Below are 27441 nucleotides of genomic sequence, written 5' to 3'. Positions count from 1 at the left end.
TTTCAATACAGCCCCGATCTAAAAAGTTCAGGACACAGAGAAAAATACGTAATAGAACCCGGAACTCGAAAAAAGCGGAAACGTGGCCCCGTGTAAAATATTGCAAAATGGCTTTACTTTCGCGGCGAGGCGCGGCGAACGGGAAACAAATCACCGAATTTACCCGCGCCCGAGTTTCGCGACTCTCGAATCCGATTCAACTCTTCTTGAAGCGACGTGTATATACGGGGACGGATACGCACGGCCGATTTTATTTAGGCGTTTGACAGTTTTACGTTCGGTTTTCTCGTCGCTGCATAAAAGTACATCGCGTTATTTATTTGTCGGGTCGGCTTTTCTTTTTCCCCTGCCAATTTTCCGTCGCGCGTATACACTCACACTTTTTTTTCCCCCCGAAGCGGTGTGTCCCGCCGCCTAGTTTACGAGACGATCGAAAACGAATTTGGCCCCACTGGAATTTTTGCCTGGTCCACCCTGGTCCCGAGAACGCGGGAAAACGGTCTGCGAATGACGTGTACGTAAACACGTGTTTGATTCACAAACTTGCGAATTTAATTAAGCAGGTTTAGAGGCCAGGATAGGTTGCCCGCGAAAAATGGCAGCCGCGAGATTTTAATGCTCGCGCACGAAACTTTTACAACCGAGTTTACGGTCTGTTTCCTGGTTTAGCGTCGAGTTGCTTATTTCATTGTTCGTTCCCCCCACCATCGCCACAACACACCCCTGTAACTCCTGTTTCACAGTCAGGTGAAAGAGGAATCCGGTATTACGCCTTTGTTCGTACCGATTCCGGGCCCGGTATGTACCGATTTCCGCTGAAAGCAGAAACCCGTGGAATTCTTTTTGGACTTTCGATAGCTTTCGCTACGCTATACAACAGGGGAATAATACCGAAGACAATGGGCATTAGAGAACGTCGTTGCGTTTCGCCGCGATGCATCGTGCATTTTGTTTTTTTCGTTTTTCATCGTCTCGTCTACTACCGACCAAAAAACTTTGATAATTGGATCGTGAGTGTTTTACCACTTTCATAGACCGTTTTGTAGTGGACAGAATAATGGAAGAAACGATTCCGAGATTAGACGAGAAATAAAAATTTCGTTAAATTTTACAATATATACCTCGATAATATTTACTCGAAATGTTTTCAACCTTCTTTAGCACTGATTTACTCTACAATCTCATTATACCCTTGGAATATGTTTTAAGCTGCTGCAGCAGTGTTAATTCCTCTGTCACGCTCTTATAACGTAACATATTAACTACGTTCCTTTTGAAGTTTCCTAGTGAAGTTTCGACGCACAATTGTCTGAAAGTGTCCATTTAAGATATTACACACACCAAACAGAGAAGTGACGAAAACGTTGAATTATATTGTCCCATAGTCTGAGTCTACAATGAACTAATACCTAAGTTTCTCGAACGATCTGAATATACAAAATCATAAACGAGATTCCTGGTGCACAACACGGAAGAAACAATCGCGTCTCGGATTACAGATTCACCCTATCGCTATTTCCCTAACAAAGAGGAACATCCCGTGCTCTAAACGTTTCGCCCCCCCGCGTTTCAGATGCCAAGATTCCTCTCAGTCTCGCCTCCCCTTCCAATCCTCTACTTCTCCACCTCCTGCTGCGCGAAACGCAAGCTGGAGGATGGATCCGGGAATGCGAGCTTTTCAAGACGGATGTGAAAATCCAACATAAAAAGCCAGCAAAGTCACGGACCTTCGAAGCCGACGAAACGCCGGGGCAAACATCCCCTGTCTCTCTTTCTCTCTCTCCATCTCTATCTCATTCTTCGCCGTTCTCACTGCGTGTGTGCAAATTTGAACGGCTGAAAACTCGCGTCAGCGCCCTCTGGAGCGGTCCGTTTCCATTCCCGTACTCGACGTCTGTCGGGCCGAAGCAGATGGTTCGCCTTTCATCGAGCCGAATTCTGGCCACTTCCGGTTACCGTGCGTCAATGGAACGTCTAAGTTCCACGTACGCGTTTCAATATTCATTAGACCAGCCTGGGGATATTTTCGACCACGTTCCACCCCCTAGTTCTTTTCTTAACGGAGTGGTAGGAGTAATACGGCGTGGTAAGTGGAGGCGGAGTTGATTTAATCCTCGGCTTGTAATTGGAGAGGAGGATCGAAAAGTACGGACTGCCTGTTCCCGGAGTTAGGAAAAACCTGGCTACAATCTTTGCTTTCTTTCGGGGAGAAGATAGAGTTTTTATCTCGTTCTGGAAGCATTGAACGCATCTATGTAGACGTAATGAGCTGTAGAGACTATGGTGAAGAGGAGTTGGAAGGGAGGAGCGGTGGGAAAATGTCTGGGGGATAATTCCAGTAAGACTTAATTATCATATTTTAATGATAGTTCGACGAAACCAAGGTATATCAAAAACAGAGATAATATTTGTGTAAGAATACTGTAATGAGGATTTTATAAAATGTATGACTTTAGAAGTTTTTGCTATTCTTCTAGGATTGTTCATTCTCCTTTAATAAGCAAACAAACCCACACTGTTCCACTTGTTCACATCCGATGCTTGAACATGCAAAACTGAGCATGGATTTGTATTGATAAAAAACAGTGCCTTTATTACCATTGTTGCCAATGCTACCATTGTTATTATTATAACTATTATTCTTCAAACAGATAGGTATAGTATCAAGATGTCAATTTGCATTCGAATCTGCCACGTATTTAAACTACATAGCAAAATGATGAAAAACGACAGTAGAACACTGATTGACACGCCCAATTCTAGTCATACTTTCATTATCAATACTGTAAAAATACTCAGAAATTAATTACTCCGCTATCATTAGACTGATCCATTAATAAAAATCGAGCACGTAAAGCGTAAAGTTCCGTCACCATCACAAGCAGAACTTCAACAAGGTCTACCACATTTAAATTCAATATCACGCGCGATCTTCAATTCCAATTTACTTTATTCGATTTCCATGTGCACGGGGGGACGAGTTTTTAAGAGCGACGTTCCCGTCAACACTTTCGATTGGATTGCAGGGTCTCGGGATGCTCCTGCCATTCGCAGTAAAAAGGGAAAACAAGGCTCGCCGATTGGCTTCTTTCCAGCAAGAGAGATCCTTCGGCAACCAGGAGGGGGAGAAACAAAATCCCCCCGGCCGTATCATACCTTTTGCTTGACAAAAAAAAGCTCCGAGACTCCCTAATATATCGACGCGCTGTTTCCGCTGATTCATACCGACGATGCTGCAGCCATCGTTGGAACGATTAACGAGACCGTGAAAATTCGTAGCAGTGCCTCTTTCGTGTTCAATAAAAATCGTGTAACGTCCGCCATTCGATCGCTGAAACGGTCTCAATAAAGGCCTGGTGTTTATAATGAAGTTCCCTCCATCTTGGAAACTATCACTTTGCAAAGAGTTCCCGGACACAGAAAACTTTCAGGCGCTCACTATGACGCCCGAGAGGACACTTTGAAACCTTTTAGAGCCGTGATCATTAAACTGGTGACTTGTTGCTGAAGGAGTCACTGTCCCTGACCCTTTCGTCCTCCCCTTTAATTATTAAAGAATAAATTGACGTTTAAGTTCCGCTTCTGGTGTTAATGAAATAAATTGGTAAACCAATAAACGATCATCAAATAAATCATATAGTAGTTAAACAATGCACAACACCCTCGTAAAGTTAGCTTATTGAGAAACGACAGAATTTATGAGATGAAGTCTAACCAAGCCATAAGCTAGACTTTAATGTAGTGTTCATCGTGATAGACAGAGAAAAATATATTTTCCATAGAGGGTAATGGAGTTGTTATTGGAGTGAAGACATTTCCAGCTCCGAAGTCTACCCGCCCAATATTTCCATAAAGAGCATGAGAAGAGGTGTAAAAGAGGTCCTTAAGGTCACCAAGAAAAATCTCGTAGGAGTTCCCGATATCTCCTCCATCGATGCATTGCGTGGAAATCGTATTCCAGGTGGAACTTGCCCTGACAAATGCGATTGTGACAGGAAACCTTACAGAAGTTTCCCGTTCCTTGTACGAATGCCTCTTTTGCCAAGTACCGGGGCAAGTCGAAGAAACACATTTTTAATGTCGGACAAACAAGCAGTCAAGGCGGTCCCAGGCTGAAGAATGGTTCGATTGAAAAATTTGCATGGGGGTCGCGGTGAATAAGCAGCATTGACCGCTGCATAGAAGACCCTCCGCGTCGCGACCTTTTCACTATGGCCCATTGGGCACTCCTCTAATCTGCGCGAAAGGGTCCATCGGCCCTTTCTCCGTTTTTGCGGACGATCGTTTCAGCGAAACGCGGCGGCTTTAAAAGGTTCAAAAGGTAATGCAAGCTGCACGAATTTGAGCCAGACCACTCGAAGGATTCATCTTCGCTTCCTACCCCTTTCGACATTCTGCAGAATCCCCCTTCCTTCGGCCCCCCTCGGCAATCCACTTAAGACCATAAAGCTGTTCGGCGGTCGGATGATCTCTTTCTAGCGATGAGGATACTGGAATCGAAAATGGCGAGGCTTCGAATTTGATGGTTTGAAATGCTCTGGGTTTGTCATTAATCCTCAATAATTATCTAGTGTCTTAGGACCATTCCTCTCGTTTCCGTCCCTGAACATTTCCATTGTTTCGTGCCGTACTTTCTTGCTGTGTACTTGCACAACTTTTCCTCCGTCATCAAGGCAATCCAAATGCTGAGAAGGTTCCTTTCCTCCTGTGAACAATACTTTCTCAACTGTATTGCTCCAGTTCCCCTTGCTAACCGTTTACCGTTTCAGTATTTTCTAAAATTCAATCACCGAATCATGGTGCAACATACCTATTACATATACAAGGTTCGACTGTATTTAAGTATTGAAAACGGAATATATATTTACATGGCATGTTCTACATACGAGATTTCCACTTAGATTTTTCCAGATGACCACCCCCACACCTCAAAAGAAGTCGATAAAAAATCTCGTGTTACAATTCGTAGGTGTCCCACATCAACACAATTATGAAAACAATGTATCAAGGTTCTTAATACTCTTTCTAAGTCCTTTTCCATATGTTATGGACACACGATTCAATGATACCAAAAGTTTGATTAGCGAGTGAAACAGATCGAGATCTCGTTCCAAATTGGTAAAACCTGGCCGTCAACCGCGTCTCATTAGACATTACCGGTAATTTCCAAATAATCCTCCGAACTTCCCTCATCGCTCCACGATGAAACTATGTCGACAGGCGCTGGCTGAAAAAGGTTCAGCGGTGGCTGGCTAAAAGTTTTCATCACCAGGCGACTTTTCCCTGGGGAAGATCGCTTGTCCGTTCTGACAGTAACTACATATCGTGCTGGGTTTCCCGCTTTTTTCATCCTCAACGTTCTTTTTTTTCCCACGCTGCGCGCTCGTCGGTGATCGCGGCTACGGATTACACGTCACAGGGACCATATCTCAAAAGTTTCGCCCCCGCGACGCTCCCTGGAGAAACAAACGGAGCCGTTCGACCCGGCAACACCCGATCAATCGATGGACGGATGCGCTCTTTTGTAACGGCGAAGGCGAACCAGGACAAGAGGAATCGCATGAAATTTTCATCAATTTTTCGCCCCCCGGTCGGTCCTTGGCCGTCCTGGACGCTGCGCGCGGCGACTGATGGAATTAATGAAAAATGTAGGATTGCGATGACAATTCGAGAAATCGAGGAGCTGACTGACTGTCTCTGGCTTAATATTTACTCAAGACAGACTACTGATACGAAAATTTCATGAATTATAGTCTTGCACAATTGTATTCAACAATTTTTCGTCTATGTTTGTACTTCCCTGGAATTTCATACTTTGTATTTTTATTTTATTAATTACATTTATTCGATGACGACACTGTAATTTTTAAGAGTTAGTTCTTTTACCGCAAATGAAGAACGTTCCACGTAGTAATCAACAGACCTGATAAAAATGCAAATTTTAAGTTGGAATTCAATTTGTCCACCTTCGTTTCATCGTTGTTCTTAGTATTTTACATGGTCAAACGTTCCGGGAATGTTATTAAAAAATTTTATTTCAGATTAGTTTAAACCGTTCCATCGAAACGGAGGGCATAATTAAATTCGTTGAAAACGGGTTCGGGATGAATGCCAGGAAAATAATTAATACTCTGCAGAATATTGTATCCTCTTCATCATGAAATACAAATATTAATAAACCATTATAATTCATTCATTCTAAAGACATAATTTTCGATGTACATTTCATAAATATTAGGACACCTTATCCACATGAAGAAAATGTGTTGTTTCGTAAAAATTATATATTTTAGACAACGTTTATTACCTCAAAGTATCAGAATCGTTGTTCATGGAGCTGCAATATCATCTAAACAATATTTATTTCAGACATTCAGCAGTTTTGCAATACAGTAAATCGTCGATGAGTGTTAGGTTTGTCACAGTGATAGAAAATGGAATTCTGAAGCCAATGACATTTGTTTCAGCCGCAAATGTCCATTAGTTTATGAAATATTTAATGTTCAATGCCGAGGAGCCTTCGCACACTCATCGAAGATTTAGTGTACCTAGTAACAGTTACTACATATTCCATAAGTGTCCTAATACTTATGAACATAAATGTATAGTGAAATATATTATCAAACTATGAATATATCATCGATAAAGTCTCAGGTTCCCAAGAATATTGAACAATTTTCTAATTTCACCGAAGGCTACAGAAATAACGAACTGCCACAAAAGTAAATAAATCACCATATTCAAAAGGATCTTTTTCCCTTTATAACAAGATATCCTATCCGCTCACGGCCTTGAAGATTGAGAGCCAATTTGACCTCCTCCCATTTCCAACCCCCGGTTGTTCTCATTTCAGTCTTCGTTCACTCGGTCGTCTTACATCGTAGTCGATTTTCAGTTGCGAAGAAAAATGCGATAATACGTCCGATGCTTTCCAGGTATTACCCTTCCTAATTAAATTAGTCCTTCCGACCAGGAGGACGGAATTGGTGTCGTTTATCTTGTTATGTGGATGGTCGAATGCAACGGGGAATGATATTGGTAATAGGGAAATTCCTGGGTGGAGGAAATAAGCGACACTTTAGACAAGACTTGAATAAATCGATCTTTGTAAACTTCGTAATATTTTTTGTAGATTTCCTTGGTTGATCTCATATATACAGGGTGTCCCAAAATAGCTTCGACTCCCGGAAATGAGGAGTTCCTGGTATGATTTGAAATAACTTTCTTCTTAACAAAAATGTTATCCGAGACTTTGTTAACGAGATATTAACGAAAATCCCCAACCAATCAGAGCACGAATACCAATCGTAACGCGTAGCCAACGTAACCGCGGAAGCTCGACCGGCAGACTCGAGCTCTGAGTGGTCGAGGTTTTTCGTTAATATCTCGTTAGCAAAGCCTCGGATAACAATTTACTGAGGAGAAAGTTGTTTCAAATAATCCCAGGAACCCCTTCTTTTTGGGAGTCGAAACTACTTTGGGACACCCTATATTTGAGAGAATCAAATTAGATATACTATATATTATTCTACTTTTTGATAATGTACGCCAATTTCGTAGGTATACGTAAAATATTCTAGAATTTAATAAAATTTCCCTTCGTATGTAATCGATACTTCTGCATACAGAAAGGAGTACAATGGGATTGAATATTTCGTATTTTTCGAAAGTAAAGGGCCCAAGCTCTGGTTTAAAAAAGAAAGTGTAACAAATTGAAAGAAACCGTATCGGTTTTAAATTGTACTTCAATTACAAATACCTCTGTGCAGCAGCTGGATATTGAATACCGTATGTATATCGTTGTGGCAGTTTCACGTTACATGGTTCCGATATAACAATTTCAAATTGAATTTCTGCCGCGTTCAAAAATTTCGATTAATTCTGTCAGTCAACATCCGGCGTCGTACAGCCTCTCGTGTACTTTTTGGACGGATAAATTACCGTAATATCTTTTTTCAACAACAGTGCATTTCGTACAAGGTATTCCAGCTTTTAAATGACTGACAAATTGAGAGGGATTATACTCGTGCATATTGAAACGCAAGGTAGCAATTTTTCACCGCGTTTTTGCATCATGAAAACTTCATTTCACAAATTTCAACGAGTCCATGAAGCATTTCGGAACTGACGAACCGAAAAATTCCCTGGAAAATGTCCGACGTATTTCTTCTGAAATTTCAATTGAAAACTGAAAAAGAAATACACAAAATTGTAAATTGCAACGTGAAATTTACCTTTTAGTCACCGGAGACATTATTTATTTAAATAGATAAATAGAAACTTGACTAGCAAAATCAAAATTCAGAAGGTTGTTCATAAAGACAAAAACAAAAGTAGAAATTTCTTTCTTCGCTGAAGTATCTAATTGGGTTCAAAGGAAAATATAAACCTCGTTGACTTCAAAGACCCATAGGCTATAAATGCATAAAATCCGCAGTCTAATTATGACAAAACAGTTCCAGCAATCATTCAGTAATTTCAAAATTCAAATCAATTCAACAATGTCTAATCTCATCGATAAGACTAGCCCACAAACCCCCACTCGATTACTTGATATTCAATGTTCGCCATGAATCAAGGATATCCGTGGATGCAACCACTTCTGGATACCTTTAACCAACCGCAGCCCTGATCTCGTTACTTTAACCATTCCCCCCGTCGCGTCGTTCGCCTTTAAACCCATAAAACTGATTCAACGGCCGGACCAAATTGTTCTTCCACTGTATATTTCCGCGCGATTAGGCTTGCCAGGGTGGCTCTCCGAGTTAAGGTGCGAGAGAACGGAGGGTCGACTGGCGCGAGAGGACATCTTTACGAATGTCGCCTGGCGAGACTGAGGTCTGACGTAATCTCCGGGAATGGCGAGCCGTGCGGGTTGGTAGGCGATAGACGAAAGAACCTCGGGTGAAAAAGGAAGGGGTGGTTGACGGAGTGCTGTATGCGCGTTCGCCTGAGACAACGACCTTTCGTGCGTGAATGGCTTCGGATATGCGTTTCCCATAATATACGTGGCGCACTGGCGTAGCTGAAAACGGTCCCGGGGTCGAGGGCTCCTCGAGGATTCGGAGAAAAGGTAATGCCAGACACGAGACGTACATACGGTACGTGGAGACAAAGTACGAGACGGAGAATACGTGTACGTGTGTGTGACGTGTATAGACGACGGGGAAATTCGATCAGTTACGAGGAGAGAATAGACTGCAGTAAGATTAACGGATACTTTTGACAGGGGTACAGTTCGGTTGCTCTTCTGGAAGCTAAGATATGTGTGATATGCGAGCACATGTAGTGAATTGGTTATTTGCCCAACATATTATTACCGGAAATAACAATTATGTGCAAAGTTATCTTGTGATGCAATCTTGTCAAGTTTATGCAAATTCACGATTTCAAATACTAGTATCTAGAAATTAAAGTGGGACATCATTTTGGTTTCTGCACTGAAAACTTCACTACGTTCATAACTTCAGTAATGAGTTCACTTTATTGCATTTTACAAGATGCTAGAAATGCATGAACTCTGCAGTATACTTATTATCTCCACTGTGGGCATATTTCTGTGATATATTCTTTTTTAACTCTCAGTTAGTCACGGGTCTTCCTGGATGAGGGATGCGTAGTACTCTCTGTATATCTGAGAGATGTATGCGACTAACGGAGGCATTAACCCTCAAGGAGGTACAGTGTTAACCCTCGCATAACTATAGCTGGAATACATCGTTCAGAATGCCTCGATGTTTCGAGAAAAGATGTGTCTGACGAATGAATAAAAATCAATTTATAAAAATGCAAATTTTATATTATATTTTACAAATTCTAGTCACTAAATTCATATCTAAACTTACCCTTGAAAACAGGCATTAAATCTTAAAATTAATGCAAACTTCGAAGCTTCAAAACTACGTTATATAAACACCACTTAATAATAGAAACCAACGCAGTCATTTAAACGTTCCAAGAGCATAAGAACAAAATCAAGAAAAATTTAATTCAGTCTTCTCATTCTACACGTGCCCAGCGCACTAAAATTGGTACTCCAACGATCACAGTGTAATATTACCCTTCAGACCACCGTCCCGTGGAAGGAAACGAACCCTAGATCATTCAATAACCTTCAACCTCCCCCCCCTTCCAGCCCACGGTGTGCTAGAAAAGCTCGGAGGAAACGGTCTGAAATCGATGAAGCAAATAATTACTTTCCGGTTCCCGGTAACGGAAGTTATCGACTACGGTCACGTAAGAAACAATTAGTTCAGTTGAATCGAGGAACGGCTGGCCCGTCAGTTTTTACGTCTGTGGGTGGCCCCTGGGGGCAAAAGTATGGGTTTACACGCGGCGATGGCCGCAATTCCGCGAGAACTGTCGCGCAATAACGGCCACCTCTTATTGCCGGAAACATTGTTCTTCGTTCGCGTCGAAAGACGAGCGCCGTTGCAAACTGCCAGCTACATTGCTGCCAGAGGATGGGAAGTGGAGGGGAGTGAAAGGATCAAAGAGGCTCAATCTTCGAGGCTTTAACGTTCCACCGGAAAACGATTCCCGGCGACGTCTGCCGTCCCACCCCTCCGCCGAAGGATCGCTCATAATGGACCGGGATCATTGTTGGGAATATTCTCCATAAAGGAGAACAGGATCACGCGACGGGCATATATTCTGCCGGCCGTGGGAGGGACGAGACGGTGAACGGTGGTGGTGTAAAGGGGATGAACAGGTTGATGGCGCACGATCTCTTCGTCGGTCATTGTTCCGATTCCGCTTCCAGTTGTTAAGCGGCAAAACTCTGGCGCGCAGGATTTGATAGATACTTGGTTACTTTTAGGGGAAGGCTATGCTGAATATTTCGAACATGGAATCGAGGTTTACGGGGAGAACGTATGGGGAGTAAACTGAGGTATTGAGTTTTTGGAAGATTATAGACCGTGTCAGTGAATTTTAGGCGGATGCTGTAGAATTTGATGGATACTTTGCTGTTGTTAGAGGGAGATGGTGTTAAGACTATAGGAGGTATTGTATGATTTAATAATGTTTACAGGGTAGTGCCAAGATCTGGCAGATACTCAGTTTTTGTTGGAATGAAATGGTAATATTTTAAAATAATTTTTTATACTAAAAGATTCACAGAATTACACTTCTAGTAAAACAAAATTCAATTATCAATATTTGATTTTTATCCATAAATGACAGTGGTCATAACTAAATTATACATTAAATTCTATATTAATTTATACACATAAGAGTTAATGTAGGAATTTATTTCTTCTCTCAACCCCAGAATTACCAAACAAGTGAAAGTGAGCTGTCAGTACACTCTCATAACGACGATTAAAATGTTACAACAATACATTTCATTAAATCATTTGCAACTTGTGTTACGATATGAAAGTGAAGTTATTTAACTGGAAATTTTTGTTAATTTTCAAATGTTCGTCATGTTTATCGACCGATCAAAGTACATATGCTATTATCATCTGCATTTCTCGTGTTAACTATCACATTGTATTCAGATTAAAACAGGAAACTCATTACATCGGATGAAAGTTTTAGATTTTATTGTATTTCGCGGAGCCACATAAGATATAATTTCATAAAATCCGCAACCTAATAATTATATTCTCTTGTACTTTAAACTATACGATGTAATTTTATTTTATGGTTTACCTAGAAATACATATATTTTCATTAAACCCACTCCTAAAAGAACCATACTAATCTAAAAAGGAAACTATGCAAGTACAATTCATTTAATACCTAACGAACTTCGATTTAAGAGCACAGAAAAAGAACAACAAAATTAAAAATGGTTTCACAAGACTAGACGAGAGCCAGCTGAAACGAATGCTCAACGAAATGAAATTTCCACGCTAACCGCGTCTTTTCCCCGCTGTGCGTGTCATCACGCCGACGAAAGTCGTCTCGCAAATTCCACTGTGTCCGATCCAAACTCTCGTGCAGACGATTCCTCGCGGGATATGATTTCGAAAGCACACGCCGGTCCATATCGCGGGCAGTCCGCTGGGCGAGATCGTAATAACATATCGTTACGGTCGGAGCGGAATTTTCCACCCTCAAAAGATACAGGAGTCTGCAAGTGTGTAATCTCACCCCCGAGGCGGCGGCCGTGGGTCGTGGCGCAAGGATCAAAGAGATTTTCATGTGTTTCTAGACGATGACGGGGATAGAAAAAGAGAGAAGAACCGGGGGCTTGCCTGGAAAACGAGGATACGTGTGCGTCGAAAGGGGGTCGCGATGGAAAGACAGAAAGCGAAATGAGATTGAGATAAAGGGAGGAACGAAGTTAGTGATTAGAGAAAAGAGAGGGCCAGCGAGACAGAGACAGGAGCTAAATGACCAAAACTCTCTTTTAACTTTCCAATTAATATTCCGACGGGGTCGGAAGTTCCGTGCCGAATTCACCGTTCCTGTGGATTTCGGCTTCTCGCCCGCGAACCCGGCATAAATCTTCTCCACTTTTAATTGCGTCAGCGGCGGTCGTTTATTTAAATAATTCGAACGCGACCGGCCCGCCGCGGAACGATTTATTCGTGGCACTCCTTGACACCCCCCAGACCTTCGGTATCCTAAGCTCGTTACGAATGTCTACCCTCCTGTGGATCGTTCTTATGAAGTATTCAGGTTTGATTTTACCCGCCCCCGACCCTTGCAGTGCTCGATGCAATTTATCGGGGTGTGTGTATCTGCATGGGAGAAGATCGCGGAGAATGTGGGAGCACTGAGAGGATTTATAACGGCCTGGAGAATTGAGCGAAATATTAAGTTGTTGCATACGAAATGACCAATTTCGCTGACTGGTTTATTTCAATGATGCTTTTTTATGGAGGAGAATTATCGTTAAATGTTTATCGTATCATCGCGTTTAGGTTTGGAGACTTGTGAACTATCGTTGATTTACTGGAGAGTGATTAATTATAGAAAAGTTTAGTTTTTAATTTATAATCTTCGTTTGAAGAACTGCTTCTGTGGAATTTCTGAATTTATGCAACCAAGTTCAATTGTCAATGTAAATTGAAAATTATTACATATGGCAATGTAATTGACCGATTGATATACTTCAGAAACCACACCCCACCTCAGCATACGTAAAAGCCACACTATGTATAGTAAATCATCGATGACACCAAAACTTTGAAAGTTTTCTTTTCTTAATAATTGCATCTCCAAATACCAACAACAATTAAAAATTTATATTGATAATAAGATAAAATTCTTAACTGTTATAATAAATACCTATTCCGTAGATGATATTTTAGCGTGTTTGATTATTTCAGATTTCCCTGCTTCTGTAATATGAAACTTGGTAGATTTGAAACTCAGTTTTCAGAGTTTAGAAACTAGCGAAGATAGAACAATTAAGAACTAGAGCGACCAAGTATCATTTTACATGCACAAACCCAACATTCCCCAAACGAGTTCTCTCACCCCCAAACCACAAGACCACGACAAAAAATCTAAACCAAAATCCCGATTCTTTTTCACCGAATTCCCAATCAGGAAATTCGACCACAGATAATTTATCGTTCAGTCAAGATAATTGAAAAACAATCTCGCAGCGCGAGGGTACTCACGATATTCATTTCCTGCTCCTGGATCTCCTTGTAGACCTCGACGATCCTCATCAGCGCGAAGCCTGCAACACAAAGCGAATTTCGATCGTTTTCAGATTGTGAGTGTACGTGCGGTGTGCTCGGGCAGGGATTCACGTCGAACCCCGTCGAGCTTTCGCGGTTAAAACTTTCGTCCTGAATTATTCAGACGTGGCTGGTGTCGTCGATACTTTAATCCACGCGGTCGACGGCGAGAGAAAGAAGGGGTGGAGGTTTTAGGGGGGTTGGTTTGGGGGCGCGAGAAACTGAGGCGGCGACCGCGGGAGTTCGTGGAGGCGCGTTCCGGCGGTTGCGGCTGATTTTCGAGTGACTTTCCACGAAAAGCTCCCGAAAGCCCACGAAACCGTGGGAGGGATGGGCACTCTAGGGAAGAAAAAAAAAAGGGGGAGAAGGTCGAAACCACGATCGTGACGGTGCTTTGGGAAAGTCGTCGGTGGGGGATTTCGACGAAAGTTTCCGTGCTCCTGGCCGGTCTCGCGGAAAGTTTTTCCTGGCCGCTTCTTCCCGTGATACTTTTGCCCGCGAGAAGAGGTCCCCAGGCGGATCCAGATACATTCCGACGCCATGTTTGCCGCCGCGTGTTGCCATTAGGTACGCAGTATCGCGGAGGGAACGCGATTAAGACTTTCCGGGTGAGAATAATTTCGAAGGCAGTTTTGAATAAGGGTGGGAACCGGATCTGGGGTTGGGGATAAGTTATTCGAGAGGGTGAATACTTGGGAAAAGAGACAATTGTATCGGTATACTTGGATTAATTCTGTGGGCGAAGGGGTTGCGTACACTTGAAGGTCTGGGAGATGTATACTACCGGCCAAAAGTATAGAACCAGGGTCATGAATAGTTAAAAAAAGAGAAACATGTTTATTAGTATGTTAGAGAAGCATCACAAGACTTGTGAAACGTTGGGAAAACAATTCCACAAGGACACGGCTTACACTCGAAAGCCTCAACAGTGAGAACTGTATGATGCCAGGCCGTGAAAGCCTCAAATCTCTGGTTTATCAGAAATGTGTATGATGCATATTTTCTAGCCACCAATTAATTCCATAATTTATGATTTACCGGTAATGAAATCTAGTTTAGCAACGATATCGTGACGCAGTAAACTAGACAATCTCAATGTCATTAGTTACATCCCGATCGACGCATAGTTAATGACAAATTTCCATGTCCATATGTTAACGCGAGATCTCACGGTGGTCACATCGCAGTGACACGCAAGGAAAAAATTGCACGACTCCGTGAAAGTAGGTAGAAAAAAACTGAAAAGAAATGAAATACCCTTAACTTTGATCGACTAATTAAAGTTTTTATTAAGTTAGGCGAACGCCAATCATCTGTAAGTTTAAATTAGTTTATAAAAGTAACTATAATGAAAGTCAAGCGGCTCTCTATCATAGAACGAACCTTAAACCTGTTATACGTAAGTACCAGTTTCAATGCAAGAAATTTCTGTTTGTACAGAACTCAGAAATTTACCTTTGTACAGAGCTCAGAAATTTCCGGTTGCGCGGAATTTTTGTGAAAATACTTCAGGTAAGGAAATTTCCAACGGAAATGAACAACCATGCGGAAGATAAGTTCTAAACGAAACCTCCTCCGGTCCTTTTGTTTCTATAGTCTTTTTTTTTTTAAATGTTTAATTATCTCGCGTGACATTAAATTTCCGTGTTTTTACTCGCGGCTTGTTTCCGAGAATGCGTTGTCCCACTAATGTGAGCTCCGCTGAATCTTTTTGCGACCCTTTATCCCTCTGTCTGTGCATCAACGTCAGCTTTAACGCCAAGATACATTTCATCGTGTATTTTCTTTTTCTTTCTCCACCGCCTCCCAGCGCGCATAAATACTTCAGTGTGACTCAACGAAAACCCATAGCACGGTTAATATTTCAGATACCGCGTTGGGAACGCCACCATGCTCGTTTTATTACGGTACGCATTAAATATACCGGTCAAGATCGTAAAATCGGTGTTCCGGTTTCTATAAAATCGCCCATCGAAAAGCGCGACGTTAAAGGGCGTCATTCTAATGAACGACCCTTGAGACCTTTACGATCATACACGTGTCGTTCGGTGAACGTCGGAATTTTCTGTGCAAACTACAACATAATCGTAAATTTATAATGTAGAGTTCATAATAATATTCAACGTCTCAAAGTTAGTAAGAATGTCTTATGCATTGTTTCTACGATCTTCGATTTTTTAGACAATTTTTCAAGTTTAAATCACTCCAAGCTGTGAAAAATTAATAATTCCATTTTATACCTTCTATTCATGGTGGTTTTTAATACAGCGGGTAGACGTCGGGTATGACAGAAAATGACGGAAATAAATTGTCCCTGGTCCCTACCAGGGAAGAAGCACGATGGAAAGGATCAGGAAGATCAAAATCTTGTCAAGGACTTGTCTCTTCAGTCCCCTTCAATTTTAAAGTTAATATATGAGGAACGGGGTCAACACGATGAGACTTCCCCACATATGGGATTTCCTAACCTCGTTACACTTAACCCCACGTGAATCCTGGAGGGCTTCGTTCGTGTAACTAATAAACCCAGTAAACTGTTCATTCTCGAACGAAGGGTTTCTAAAAAAAGGGGTAATAAATGCCGTTTACGATCTGTTACTTTTTATACTATAATATACAGTAATTTAACCTGAAATGACAATGTACACAGAGACCGTATCAAAATACATAAAAATTCACCCTTTTATGAAAAATTGAATAACACGCCTCGCAATTTTAAAGCCTCTTAAATTATATATACTATTTGAATTCCTGATATTTCAGAGCGAAACAATTTACGATAATTAAGGCATAAGTTGCATTAGTACGTTCAAATAGTAAAAAAGAAAATATATCAATTTAAAATAGAGCTATAATTACAAGTGAGTCTAGTTTTCTACTTGTTTTCATTGTCCATCCAAACACACATTTTGTAGTCCCAATTACTTAATGAAGTTCGTACAATGTTCCCCCCTCAACACACCTAATCCAGCAGAAATACTTCAATCTGAATAACAAATTAATCCTAGAACGACGCTGTGGGGACGCCGGCGACCCAATCAAATAAAGGAAGCCTATCAAACGAAGACCCTTTCAGCGTAAAATTCAAAATAACCTTTATACTGTGATGTCCTTTTTCTAAATGAAACGAACATGCTGCAGCTGTCTTTTCATTAAATGTCTAAAAAAAAGAATAGAAAAACAAGTTCTCCTAAATGTTCAGTAATATATAAAATATTTTGATTTCATTTTAGTTTACTGAAGACCCTTGCAGCATGCAGTTCAAAATAACCTTTATATTGCGATGTCCATTCTGTAACTGAAAAGAGCATGTAATAGCTACCTTTCCCTAAGATATCTAAACAAGAACAGAAAAAAGAATGTTTCCAAAATGTACAATAATATTTAAAATATTCTAATTTCATTTTGATTAGCTCGAGACTCCACAGTGTCAAATATACTCGAAGAGTTCAACATTCTAGAATTACCTCCTTTTACCGCACCTAGAACGTACAAAGAACAACCTATTGATCTCTCCATCCCCGTGTTCCAGTATTCTCCGTCCGCGTCACAGACAACCGAAATCCCGGCTTGAATTTTCCAGGATCACGAGCCTCATAACGAACCCTTCGCCTTCATCGAAATCACCTGTAGCGGGTGCAAAATTCATGAGCGACTCCTCGAGGACCGAAATCGACTCTGGTGCACTCCGTCGCGCCGGTTTGCGCGCGAGTTCTCTCTATCCACACAGACTGACGAGATCAGAGGCGGCCCCGCAAAACCGCAAGATATTTGGGCTTCTGTATTAACGCACACACACACGTCAGGCCGTGCGACAGCTACTTACCATTCCCGGTTTCGTCAGAGAGCCCCCGCCGCCGAATTATGCGCCGCGCCGTGAATTAACTCTCGGCTCGGAAGTCGAGCAGAGTTAGGGGGAGGCTGGGGAAGGACTCGGAAATGGAGCCGAGGAGGTCGAAGGTGAGAAGAACAGGCAAACGCCGGTCGAGTCGTTGCGCGGAAAGGTGCGCTGCCGAAATCGAGGGGGTCCAAAGAAGAGGTCCGCGGGACACAAAAGCTAGGGAGTGGTAGCACGCAAACAATAGGGGGAGCTATCTAAGCGTTCCAGCATCGTATCTCAGCTGTACAATATATCGTAATCCCTTGCCATACGTAAAGCTCCGCATGGCGAATCTCGTTTACATGCACATCTGCATATATATTTCACCTGGCCTGTGTGCGCCGTGTGCCCGTCTCCCAGCACCGTAGATCTGTGGATAGGTATAGGACTGGAGCGGGCGGAGCGCCGGATACGCGCGAGTACCCACCGGTTGCCTTGGTATGCCGAGGATTCCTTTAAAGAGAATGATCCCTGATGTTTGGGGCCCGAATTATGTAAAATATGCTTTGCGGACCGAACATTTCTCAAGATGCGCGTGTGTAGGTGGATAGTTTTAGCAAGATTATGGTGGTGATTGGAGACTCTGGAGGAATGGCAATTGTTTTTTTTTGCATACTTTAATTTTATGATTGAAATAGTGTGTTAGGAAATGAAGAAATATTAGGTTTAGCGACAAAGCTTGTGATCTTTGTGAATTTTATTTTCAAAGACTCGACGAAAGAACCCTCACTGCTACTAAATCGATCCCGATTATCAATGTTAATTCTCAATTTATAACTAATAGCCCATACGACATATTCTGATCGTGTGATTAATATGCAAAACATATATATCTTACGATACACAGTCCTGCACTGCCCACTATTTGACTTGAACCTATCACACATCACGTTCAGTTAACAGTATGCAACTACCAACCGAGCCTCCTAGACACGAAACAGGAGCCCTACCTGCATCACTGCCCACTATTTGACTTGAACCTATCACACATCACGTTCAGTTAACAGTATGCAACTACCACGAGCCTCCTAGACACGAAACAGGAGCCCTACCTGCTTCAAATTACGTTCTCCCATAAACTCCACCACATTCGCATCCTAAAGAAGACCAATATCCACACCGACAATATACACCAGAAAGTAATCGACGCCCTTCTCAGCCCAGGAAGTGGCTCAACCTTACCCTCTAATTTAGCGGTCGCTTTAATCGAGGCTAATCGAACACCGATAATAAAAACACAGAGGCCAAGGTAATAGCTCCTCATCGGGTCAATTTACATGGGTAGGTATCCTCGACCGGAAATGAATGTTCCGCACGGTCGCGATACAGAGAAATTTCCAGGGTGACACGATCACCCTGTACAGGCGTCAATAATTTTGACAGTGCGCAGGGGTTGAGGGGCGAAGCGGGAGGGGTATGTAACTCGGCGTAACGACGCTTATGGGGCTTCAGCTGCCGATGTGCGGCTTCGGTCCGGTTGGGTTTAATGCCCGGTGCGTGAGGGGTTTAACGCGTAACGTAAACACCAACATCGGATCTATGGCAGCCGATCCCAGACAGCCCCCCACCCTCCAACCCAACTGTACGCTCGCGAAAAGCTCACGGCAACGGGAGCTGTGCCTCTGCTACGTCGACCGCACTTCCGATCTCGTCCCATCGGCACAAAGAAGAACCAGCGCCGCTCCGGGACACTTGCTGGGAAAATACGACGGTGTTTCCGCCGGGACACGCTTCACTGGATTAGCCCCCTCTGTGTAGTAGTTGTTAGCCGTGTACACCGTCGTGTCGGTGCAGTTTGAATTCCAATGTGCACATGGCCGACAACGACGGGACGCGCGACCATGTTCACCTTCGAAAAATAGGATGTTTCACCTGTGTTAATAGCCCGTGACGCTATCCGACTTTGAGCTTCGGTCTTTGTTTTGGTCGCGTATTTTACAGCCGTTGTTTATACTGCGTTTATTGCGAAATATAATCCGAGGCATTTTTTCCTCGCAAGGTAGCAATTGGAACGTACCTACTGGGGAAAAAGGATGAGCCATTTCTTGCTTATTATGATATTTGTATATACAGGGAGGTATTTTTTTATTGGAGATTTCGTTTTTGTATTTGGATATGGGAAAACAGATGAAAGTTTCGAGTTATTCCCATTTAAGCTTTGTCCACTGTGTGGGTCAACTGGACCCGAAATGTATTGAAATTATTGTTGAAATTTGTAAATTAATTTGACACCAGTGACTTTAATAATATTATAATCTAAAAATAGGCACTATGTTTCCATACTTTAATTTTAATTCAGGCCCACTTTCATTCAAAAAATCGTAACGCAATAGTTTACTGAACAGTGACCGAGGGTTGAACAATAATTGTAGAGGGAATAAAAACACAAGGATACCACTGTTTGTATGCCGGTTTACTCAAACTAGGATTAAGAGGACACTCATCCTTTTTCCCTTGTACACTTTAATTGTGATCTGAGTGCTCATATTTGATACAACAAATTTCGTTTTTATCTTAATGGAACATTCAAGGGTAAAATAGGTATTCATTTGGTACTAATTATTTAATCGGTGTTAATTTTGACCACCGTAGAAGGATCATTCGAAATAAAGATTTACTGCAAACCTCAATAAAATGTCCACAACTCTGTTTTGTTCTGAAGAACCAAATGATTCTCTCTTTTTTTAACGCACTCGGCAGAAGTAATAACGACGCTCACAATTAATCACTGCTCCGAATCCCGGAATTCAGGCGGTGAACTGGAAAGTTCGTTGGTCCGTCAAACGTTACGTCTATTTTTTGTCCCAAATGACACCCCCTAAAAGCCCCCGGTCCGACGTGAGAGAATAAATATGAAAGAGTAACGAGTAAGGGGGGCAAGCAGTCCTGTTTTGTTAGTCCCTCCGTCGCGCTGGGCTTCCGGTGTTCCTCGAGCCAAGATCATAAACATATTCATCCAGCAGCCAACATTTAAGCCCCCCCCCTCCCACGACTGTTCCCCGCGACTTTACGAAATGGCCACGTAAAACATAGCGTTGAACGTGACTTGGCGTCCCGTGAAAAAATGCGCAAAAGGAATTTAAGACGTCGTAAAAGAAGGAACGGACTGGCCTATAAAATGAAGGAGAACGCGGCTGAATATTTGATGTCCCCCGAGCGTCCTTGTCGATCTACACTTGGACAACCGAATGGTCTCGGCTGGTCGGTCCGAACTTTCGTACGTCGACGAATTCTCCGGAGAAAGTTCGCCTGACGACAAGCTTTTCACCTTCTTGCGGCTTAACTTTCCGTCTGACCTGTGGTACGTTTACTCGGAGCCTTCTTCGTGCAGATGGAGATCAACTGACATACACAATGGGACATGAGACTCTTTAGCAGTCAAGGGATGGAGGATAATGTTTGCAAATTGCAGATGATTTTATAGTTTTTACCATATTGGCGTTATGTATGCAAGACTGGTATGTTTATAATATTTGAAAGCCATATGTGTGCCTTGCATTCCATTTACCTTTATCGTTGTAATAAAACGAAGCGAGACAGATATACCTATCTGAGAACTAATGTGGTATTATGTATTGTTTACCATAAATAATCCACTAAATCTATTCAAATTCAACATTTTTTTTAATAATAGTTTCTCTGGTTCGTCAAAGCTCTTTAACATTTTTACAGATGAAGAGGGTAGAAGGATGAATTGAATTTAAATGGTCACTAGTTTATTAAAAAGAAATAGTGCGTTAAATTGAATTTTTTTTGTGAGCTTCTCCTGTGGTCGACGTTCTGAGTTGAGCCACGGATACGTTTAATTTCTATCGCAAATAATTAGCAATTACTGGTTCTTTATCATTCAATGAATTTTCTCGGATAGGACGGACATTATTTCTGACTCGGTGCAAGAAAGTAATAGTCTTGTGTATTTAATACCACGATTAATATTTTAATACGATAACAATTTCTGTAGCCAGGATGAAAGAATTTCTATTAAGTTTCATGGGACAGAGAGGAGGTAGCTTGCATCAATGTTAGATTTCAAAAACGAGGAAATTTAAGGCCTCGTAAATGAGGGAACGCAGGTGCTTGTAAAGTCGAGGTCGTCATTGAATACTCGATGCCTGTGCTGTACCGTGTATGTTTTTTCTTGTCGGAGGAGACAACTACATGCCATTGAATGTACGACATAAATTTTTGCTCTGAAGGGATCCACTAAAGTATTCGAGTGGCCATCGATTCTTTTTCCCGGCGTCGCGTCGTCCCATCAAATTTTCCCTTTGTCGTGCACGATTTGTCACAAGATACCACCGCAATTTCTCTCCTTCCGCCCGACTCTTCGTTAATAATTGGACTCTTTGAAAAACAGGAAAAAACAACCCCCAAACATAGAAAATTACAGCAAATCACCAGAAAATACTGCTGTTGAACAACTGCATATACAAAAAAATTCAGTAAAATTTGACTAAGCATAATTTCCTTTAAAATATTGAACTCTTAAACTGTAAATTCTTAATTAATAAATACTAGGATTATAAATATCTAGGATACACTACTAGAAAATATCTATGTACCTATATATAGAATTTATTTGTGTTAAATATCCTACAAAAATAATACCTTGCCTTCTGCAGTTCAGGATTAAAAAAGCTTCGAATCCTGTTGCCCGTTTACCCTCTATTGGCTAGGTATCCTATTTTACTGTATTACAAGCTTCGTGTTTACCGATAAACCGGCGAATCTAAAACGACAAGTTCGAGAATAAACTCCGCTTATCCGCAGCGGTTCAATATTGGATGCCCTCGACCACTTTCGGCCCTTCACCCTTTTGTATGGCCCTCCTTGATCCGAAATCATCTATTCCGTTTGACTCGCAGTCTACCGTCTCGTCTGTTCTACCCTTGCCATTTTGTCACAAATTGAACGACTTTCTATTCACGGTTGGAAGAAAATACGTTATTCAACATTGAACGACTTAAGAGACACTATTGCTTTAAGTCTATTAGCGTTGACACTAGATCTACCAATGAATAATCCACTATTTAGCAAAGATTTGTTGTGCGTCGATAATATTGTTAAGGACGTTACATTCTTACCATTTTTACGGAGCGAAAAGTGAAACAAAATACATACAGGGTGGGCTAGAAATCGTAGTAAAACCGGGGTTTTTATTAAAATATTCAAATAATATGTATTTCTTAAATAATGGCTGGCAAATTATACAAAATTCAGCTAACGTTTAATATGTCAAAGAAATATAATCTGAATACTCAATACACTTAGTAACGTGAACAAATAATTTCCCAAACGTGTCTGAAATACCTTCACAAGTGAAAATGGAAGTTATCGAAGATTCCAGCCAAGATGTCAAGCATTTACATCATGAAGCTTCCAACTATTTCCAAGCAACTGCAATTAACATGTCCGTGTACGTCTCAGCTGTACTTTGACGAGCATAGTTCCGGAGCTGTTTAAGCGGATTTGTCATTAATCTTGAAAGGAGTCTTCCTTCGGCATCGTCTTAGAGCATCTTCGAATTTAATTAACAGAATCCTATCTAAATTGGATAGTGGATGGAACGATGTGGGTAGAACGAAACTATTGTACAGGTGCAAAAGACTAGTAAATTCTACGGATAAGTCAAAGTGTCGATGGAACAATCAGAATGCACTGTCTACTCGATGGGGAAACGATCACAGAACGCGATAAAGAGATTTAGGGAACTGACAAGAGGGGCTGACTGTGGTTCAAGATAAGACCTACGTCAACTGATTCCTCGCTTAAACCTTAACTGGGTCGCGCAGGTGCATAGGGTTTTAAGGGATTTTGAGGAAGGGAACGATACAAGAGATGTTGGATTGTATCTGAAAGGGTAATTGAGATTAGGTTGAAGGAGGATTCTTGCAGGAAGTTTCGTAGAACGTTCGCTTTAAGCAATGTACAGGAGTTTGAAGCACGTATGTAACTAAAACAAAATTTATAACAAAGATTAGTGAAACTATTTCTTTCTTCCATTGCTCCAAACTAAATACTTCTGTTTTTCAGTCACACGAGAATAATTATAATAGGGCATAAGAAATTAGAAATAAAACTGTACGTATTTCTAACTTGCAATTACACAACAGAATCATTTTCTATGCGAAATTTTAACTTTTCCCACGTTTGAGACAAGCAACCGGAAAAAACGTCCCCGAAGAGATTCAAGTCAAACGCTTCCTCCGATCGTTCAGCCAATTCCGTGGCCCGTTCCTTTTGATGTGGTCCCCGGCGCGACTAATTAAGATCGAATTCGCAAGGACCCTCGCGAAAACTAAAGACCAAGACAAACAAAATTACGCGACTGTCTGATGACTGGTGGAGATGAGGCAAGCAAAACACGGGAACGTAACGTAGGGGAGGGGGGACTTGGAACTGCACGTAAACACGAAACGTCTCCGGAACACTTAATTAATGAATCAGTCGGAGAACGTGGGTCGTCTTCGTCGTGAATACGCGTGGCTGCGAAGTGACGATAGTCGGGAACGTTTTAATTGACTCGAAGAAAGATGAAAGGACGTCGTCGATCCTGCAGACTACGATATTGAGAGCAAATATCTAAACTTTGGTAGTGGAACTGTGCTGTCTGCGGTTGGAATATCGGTAAATAATAACGAAGAACTATTAAATATGACGTACGCTGCCGTTCATAGGTATTAGGACACCCGATATGTACAGAGAAAATGCAATGTTTCATGAAAATTATATATTTTGAAACACCTTTATTATTTTATATTTAAAGGGATGTTGTCTATTGAGCTTTAAGGTCCCATAAAAAAATATTTACTTCAAACTTTCAACAGTTTCGTAATATCTTATTACACGTTCTTCATATTCGGTGAGGATCCTAGTATTTATGAATGGGAGTGTATGTCGTCTGTATTATAATTACATAGGTTCTTTTATCGAATGTGAAGTAAAGCTGAAAATTACAGGAATTTTGGTAGCTACACCTAACAAATTTCTACCACATTTAATTCCATAGGATTTACAGACTTTTTTTACCTGAACGTGACATTTTTTAAGCTTGAATAGAAATTAAATTTTAGAGACTGAAATAGCTCGATCAATACCAAACATAAAACTTCTCTGTGCTCATTATGTTGTACTATAACAGAACATCTACACGCGGCGTTACTGTTTTAACTACATATTATTCTCAGATCTGTTCACAGCGATGAATAATATTTCTCCACTGAACATAACAATTGACAAACTTTTATAATTAAAAGCACCTGCAACACGCGTTAATATATACGGCAGTAGGTAACAAAAGGCAATTCTAAAATATGTTTTACAATTGTGTAAACATTTCCAGTCCTGGTACCACTATTAAGTCTAATTAAAACACCTTTTAATGGGGCGCACGATGAACGGCTTTCAATCATCAATTTTAAATTAAAACATTTTCGATCATATGAATATGTATTAATGACATTACTGAAAATTGAAGGCAACTTTTGGAGCTGGTATTGTAACGGAACTACGGATGCGTAACAGACTAGTTTAAACAAGGTTGTTTAAGCTGCACGGAGTTGTTTGCCGTTTCGGGATTACCGAACAGAATTCACGAACTTTCGTCTATGGAATTCCCCCGCTACACGGGCGTAATTCGATGAACTTTAAGAAGCATTACACAGCATTTACGAAAATTGTCTGCAACAAGCTCAAATAGAAAATATCGAATAGCAGTATCTACTATACAATTTTGGGGGAAAATTTCATTGTACATTCTATGTAGAATAAAATAATAGTTTCCTGGCAACGAAATTGTTCACAGTAATTTTGTAGAAATCTAGGAGGAAGCACTAAATCACGGCCTCTTCCGCTTTTCCTAGTTACGTCTGATGGTTTCGACTTGACACTAATGTTGAAATAATAATAATTTAAACTACACGACATTTCGTTTATACGTCTTCATTAATGAATAATGGTAGTATTATTAGAAACAAATCAATCGTATCGTTACTTTGGAATGTTATGAAAAATTATATAGAATTATTTGATTAATAAGATTAAATATTTACTAATCTAATAGTTATCGGAAACACCTTGCCAGGAATTAATTCCCCTGTAAATTGGATTGACATTTCAGCTGTTCTATGAAAGGTATAGGGATTTCCGGATCCCTTCATTACACCATTAAGGGAAGAAATTACCGGTCTCGTGGTATTCCAGCGTCGTAATTGGATTTCTGGGGGACTGGAAATGGCTTCCGATCTGTGTGTACGGTACTTGTAATTAGCTGTGACAACCTGGGTCTATAACGTTGGAGCAAACACTTCGAACCCTGAATTCACTCTTGTGAAACAAAGAAAAAAACGTACACCTCCACCATTCTCAATAATCAGAAGATTGGAAAATTATTTTCCACCAAAAATATATTATCACCATTTTCGAAATGCAGTGAATTACTTAATGGTACATTGAATAGTATATGGACAACTTTTTAAAACGATCAGAGAACGTAGGGTCTAAAGAAACGAACTTCAACGGTAAGGGAACACGATATAACTGAAAACAACCCTTCCAACCGCAGTTCAAATAATCCGTACCGGATTATCGAACATCGACAAGCATCAATCACCGAGTCCAACCGAAGAGCGACATCAATTTACCAGGCAGCTATTTGATTTCTGCTCAAATCACCGTGATATCCCACTTCATCCCCCGATTAGAAAGGGATAGCCCGTCTGGCAACCCTTTCCCTCAAGTAGAATAGGGGACGAAATGACCGGTTCTCGGGTACCGAAGCCCAAAAGTTCCCTTCCACGAGACGGAAGGACCAGTTTTCTGCATCTGTGGCCAGGATTCCACACAGACAAGACGACGTTCCCCTCGGCGCCTAACTGTATCGGTCGAAAGGCCAGATCGTGGAAACAGAGAAACGGGGCGGAGGAACGATGATACAACAATCGTGCCCGCGTTATCCCCGCGAGCTATCTAGTCGTACGCGCAGGAAAAAGGGTAAGGCAAACAGTTTTCACCCGGCTCGACCATCTCGAACTAATTAACGTGGGACAGGAGCGCCCAGTTGCACGTGGTCGAATAAAAGCTGGCGCCCGGCGAAAACTGAGGGATTACCCCCTTGAGCAGACCACCTCCGATCGTCTGGGGATGCTGCCCCCCCTCTACCCTCTCAAACGGAACAAGTGGATGATTTAATCTTGGTAATTGAATTGGTTGATAAGAGTGTTGTCTCCTGTGTTCCTTTTCTGATGCTTGCAATTACCGTGTCGCGATTGTAGACTTTCGCAGTGGATCGCCTAGATGGAATGAAATTGACTACTAAAGAATATCTACATCGCGTATTATTAAGGGTAGTTAACGAATATTTAAGTCTGTAATTCCCATGAAACTCTAAATAGTAATTATTATGTTAGTATCTCTGTTAACTATCACAGGTATTTGTAATTACAGTTTATTTCATTTCCACAATTTCACATTGCAACTATAGCAGTAACAACGGGAACCTCAACATGTTCAAAAGATCAGTAATTTCCCACGCACCTGATAGAAAAAACAGAGTTACCACCTACGACGTTAATTTTCTACGTCATGAGAGATTCGAGCAATTTCAAAAAGTGGACCAGTCACATCGCATCCCCACCGCGTTACGAATAAAATCCCTTGGAGACAGCCCCTAATCAGCTCCGTTCCCACTAAGGGGACCCAGAAAGCTGTCTCGTCTGCTCGACGCGTCCGAGCCGTCTTCCCCTGCGAGCTAAAACATTTCATTACGTCGAATTGCATTTCCTTCCGTTGCATCGGCGGAGAATGAGCCAACGAAAGGGAAACGTTTGTAGGGGGTCAGGGGGTGAGACGGGGCTATCGAGCCTAGAGAGCGGCAGCGAAGCGAGAAGAACCTCGGCTCGCGCCGAGTAAATAGTA

General features: G+C 41.4%; 1 protein-coding gene across 1 annotated transcript in view; it reads right to left on the bottom strand.

The window, feature by feature from the left end:
• The window catches only part of LOC107193986, a 191445-nt gene that overhangs the window by 14149 nt on the left and 149855 nt on the right, over positions 1-27441 (bottom strand). The window contains exon 4 of the mRNA XM_015583534.1: positions 13584-13645. Within this exon, the coding sequence (XP_015439020.1) occupies positions 13584-13645 (62 nt within the window). The remainder of the gene's footprint in view (positions 1-13583; positions 13646-27441) is intronic.

Source organism: Dufourea novaeangliae, unplaced genomic scaffold, assembly GCF_001272555.1.
Source record: "Dufourea novaeangliae isolate 0120121106 unplaced genomic scaffold, ASM127255v1 scaffold21, whole genome shotgun sequence".
NCBI lineage: Eukaryota > Metazoa > Arthropoda > Insecta > Hymenoptera > Halictidae > Dufourea > Dufourea novaeangliae.
Note: the sequence above shows the minus strand (reverse complement) of the source record. Positions and strands in the feature narration are given on the sequence as shown.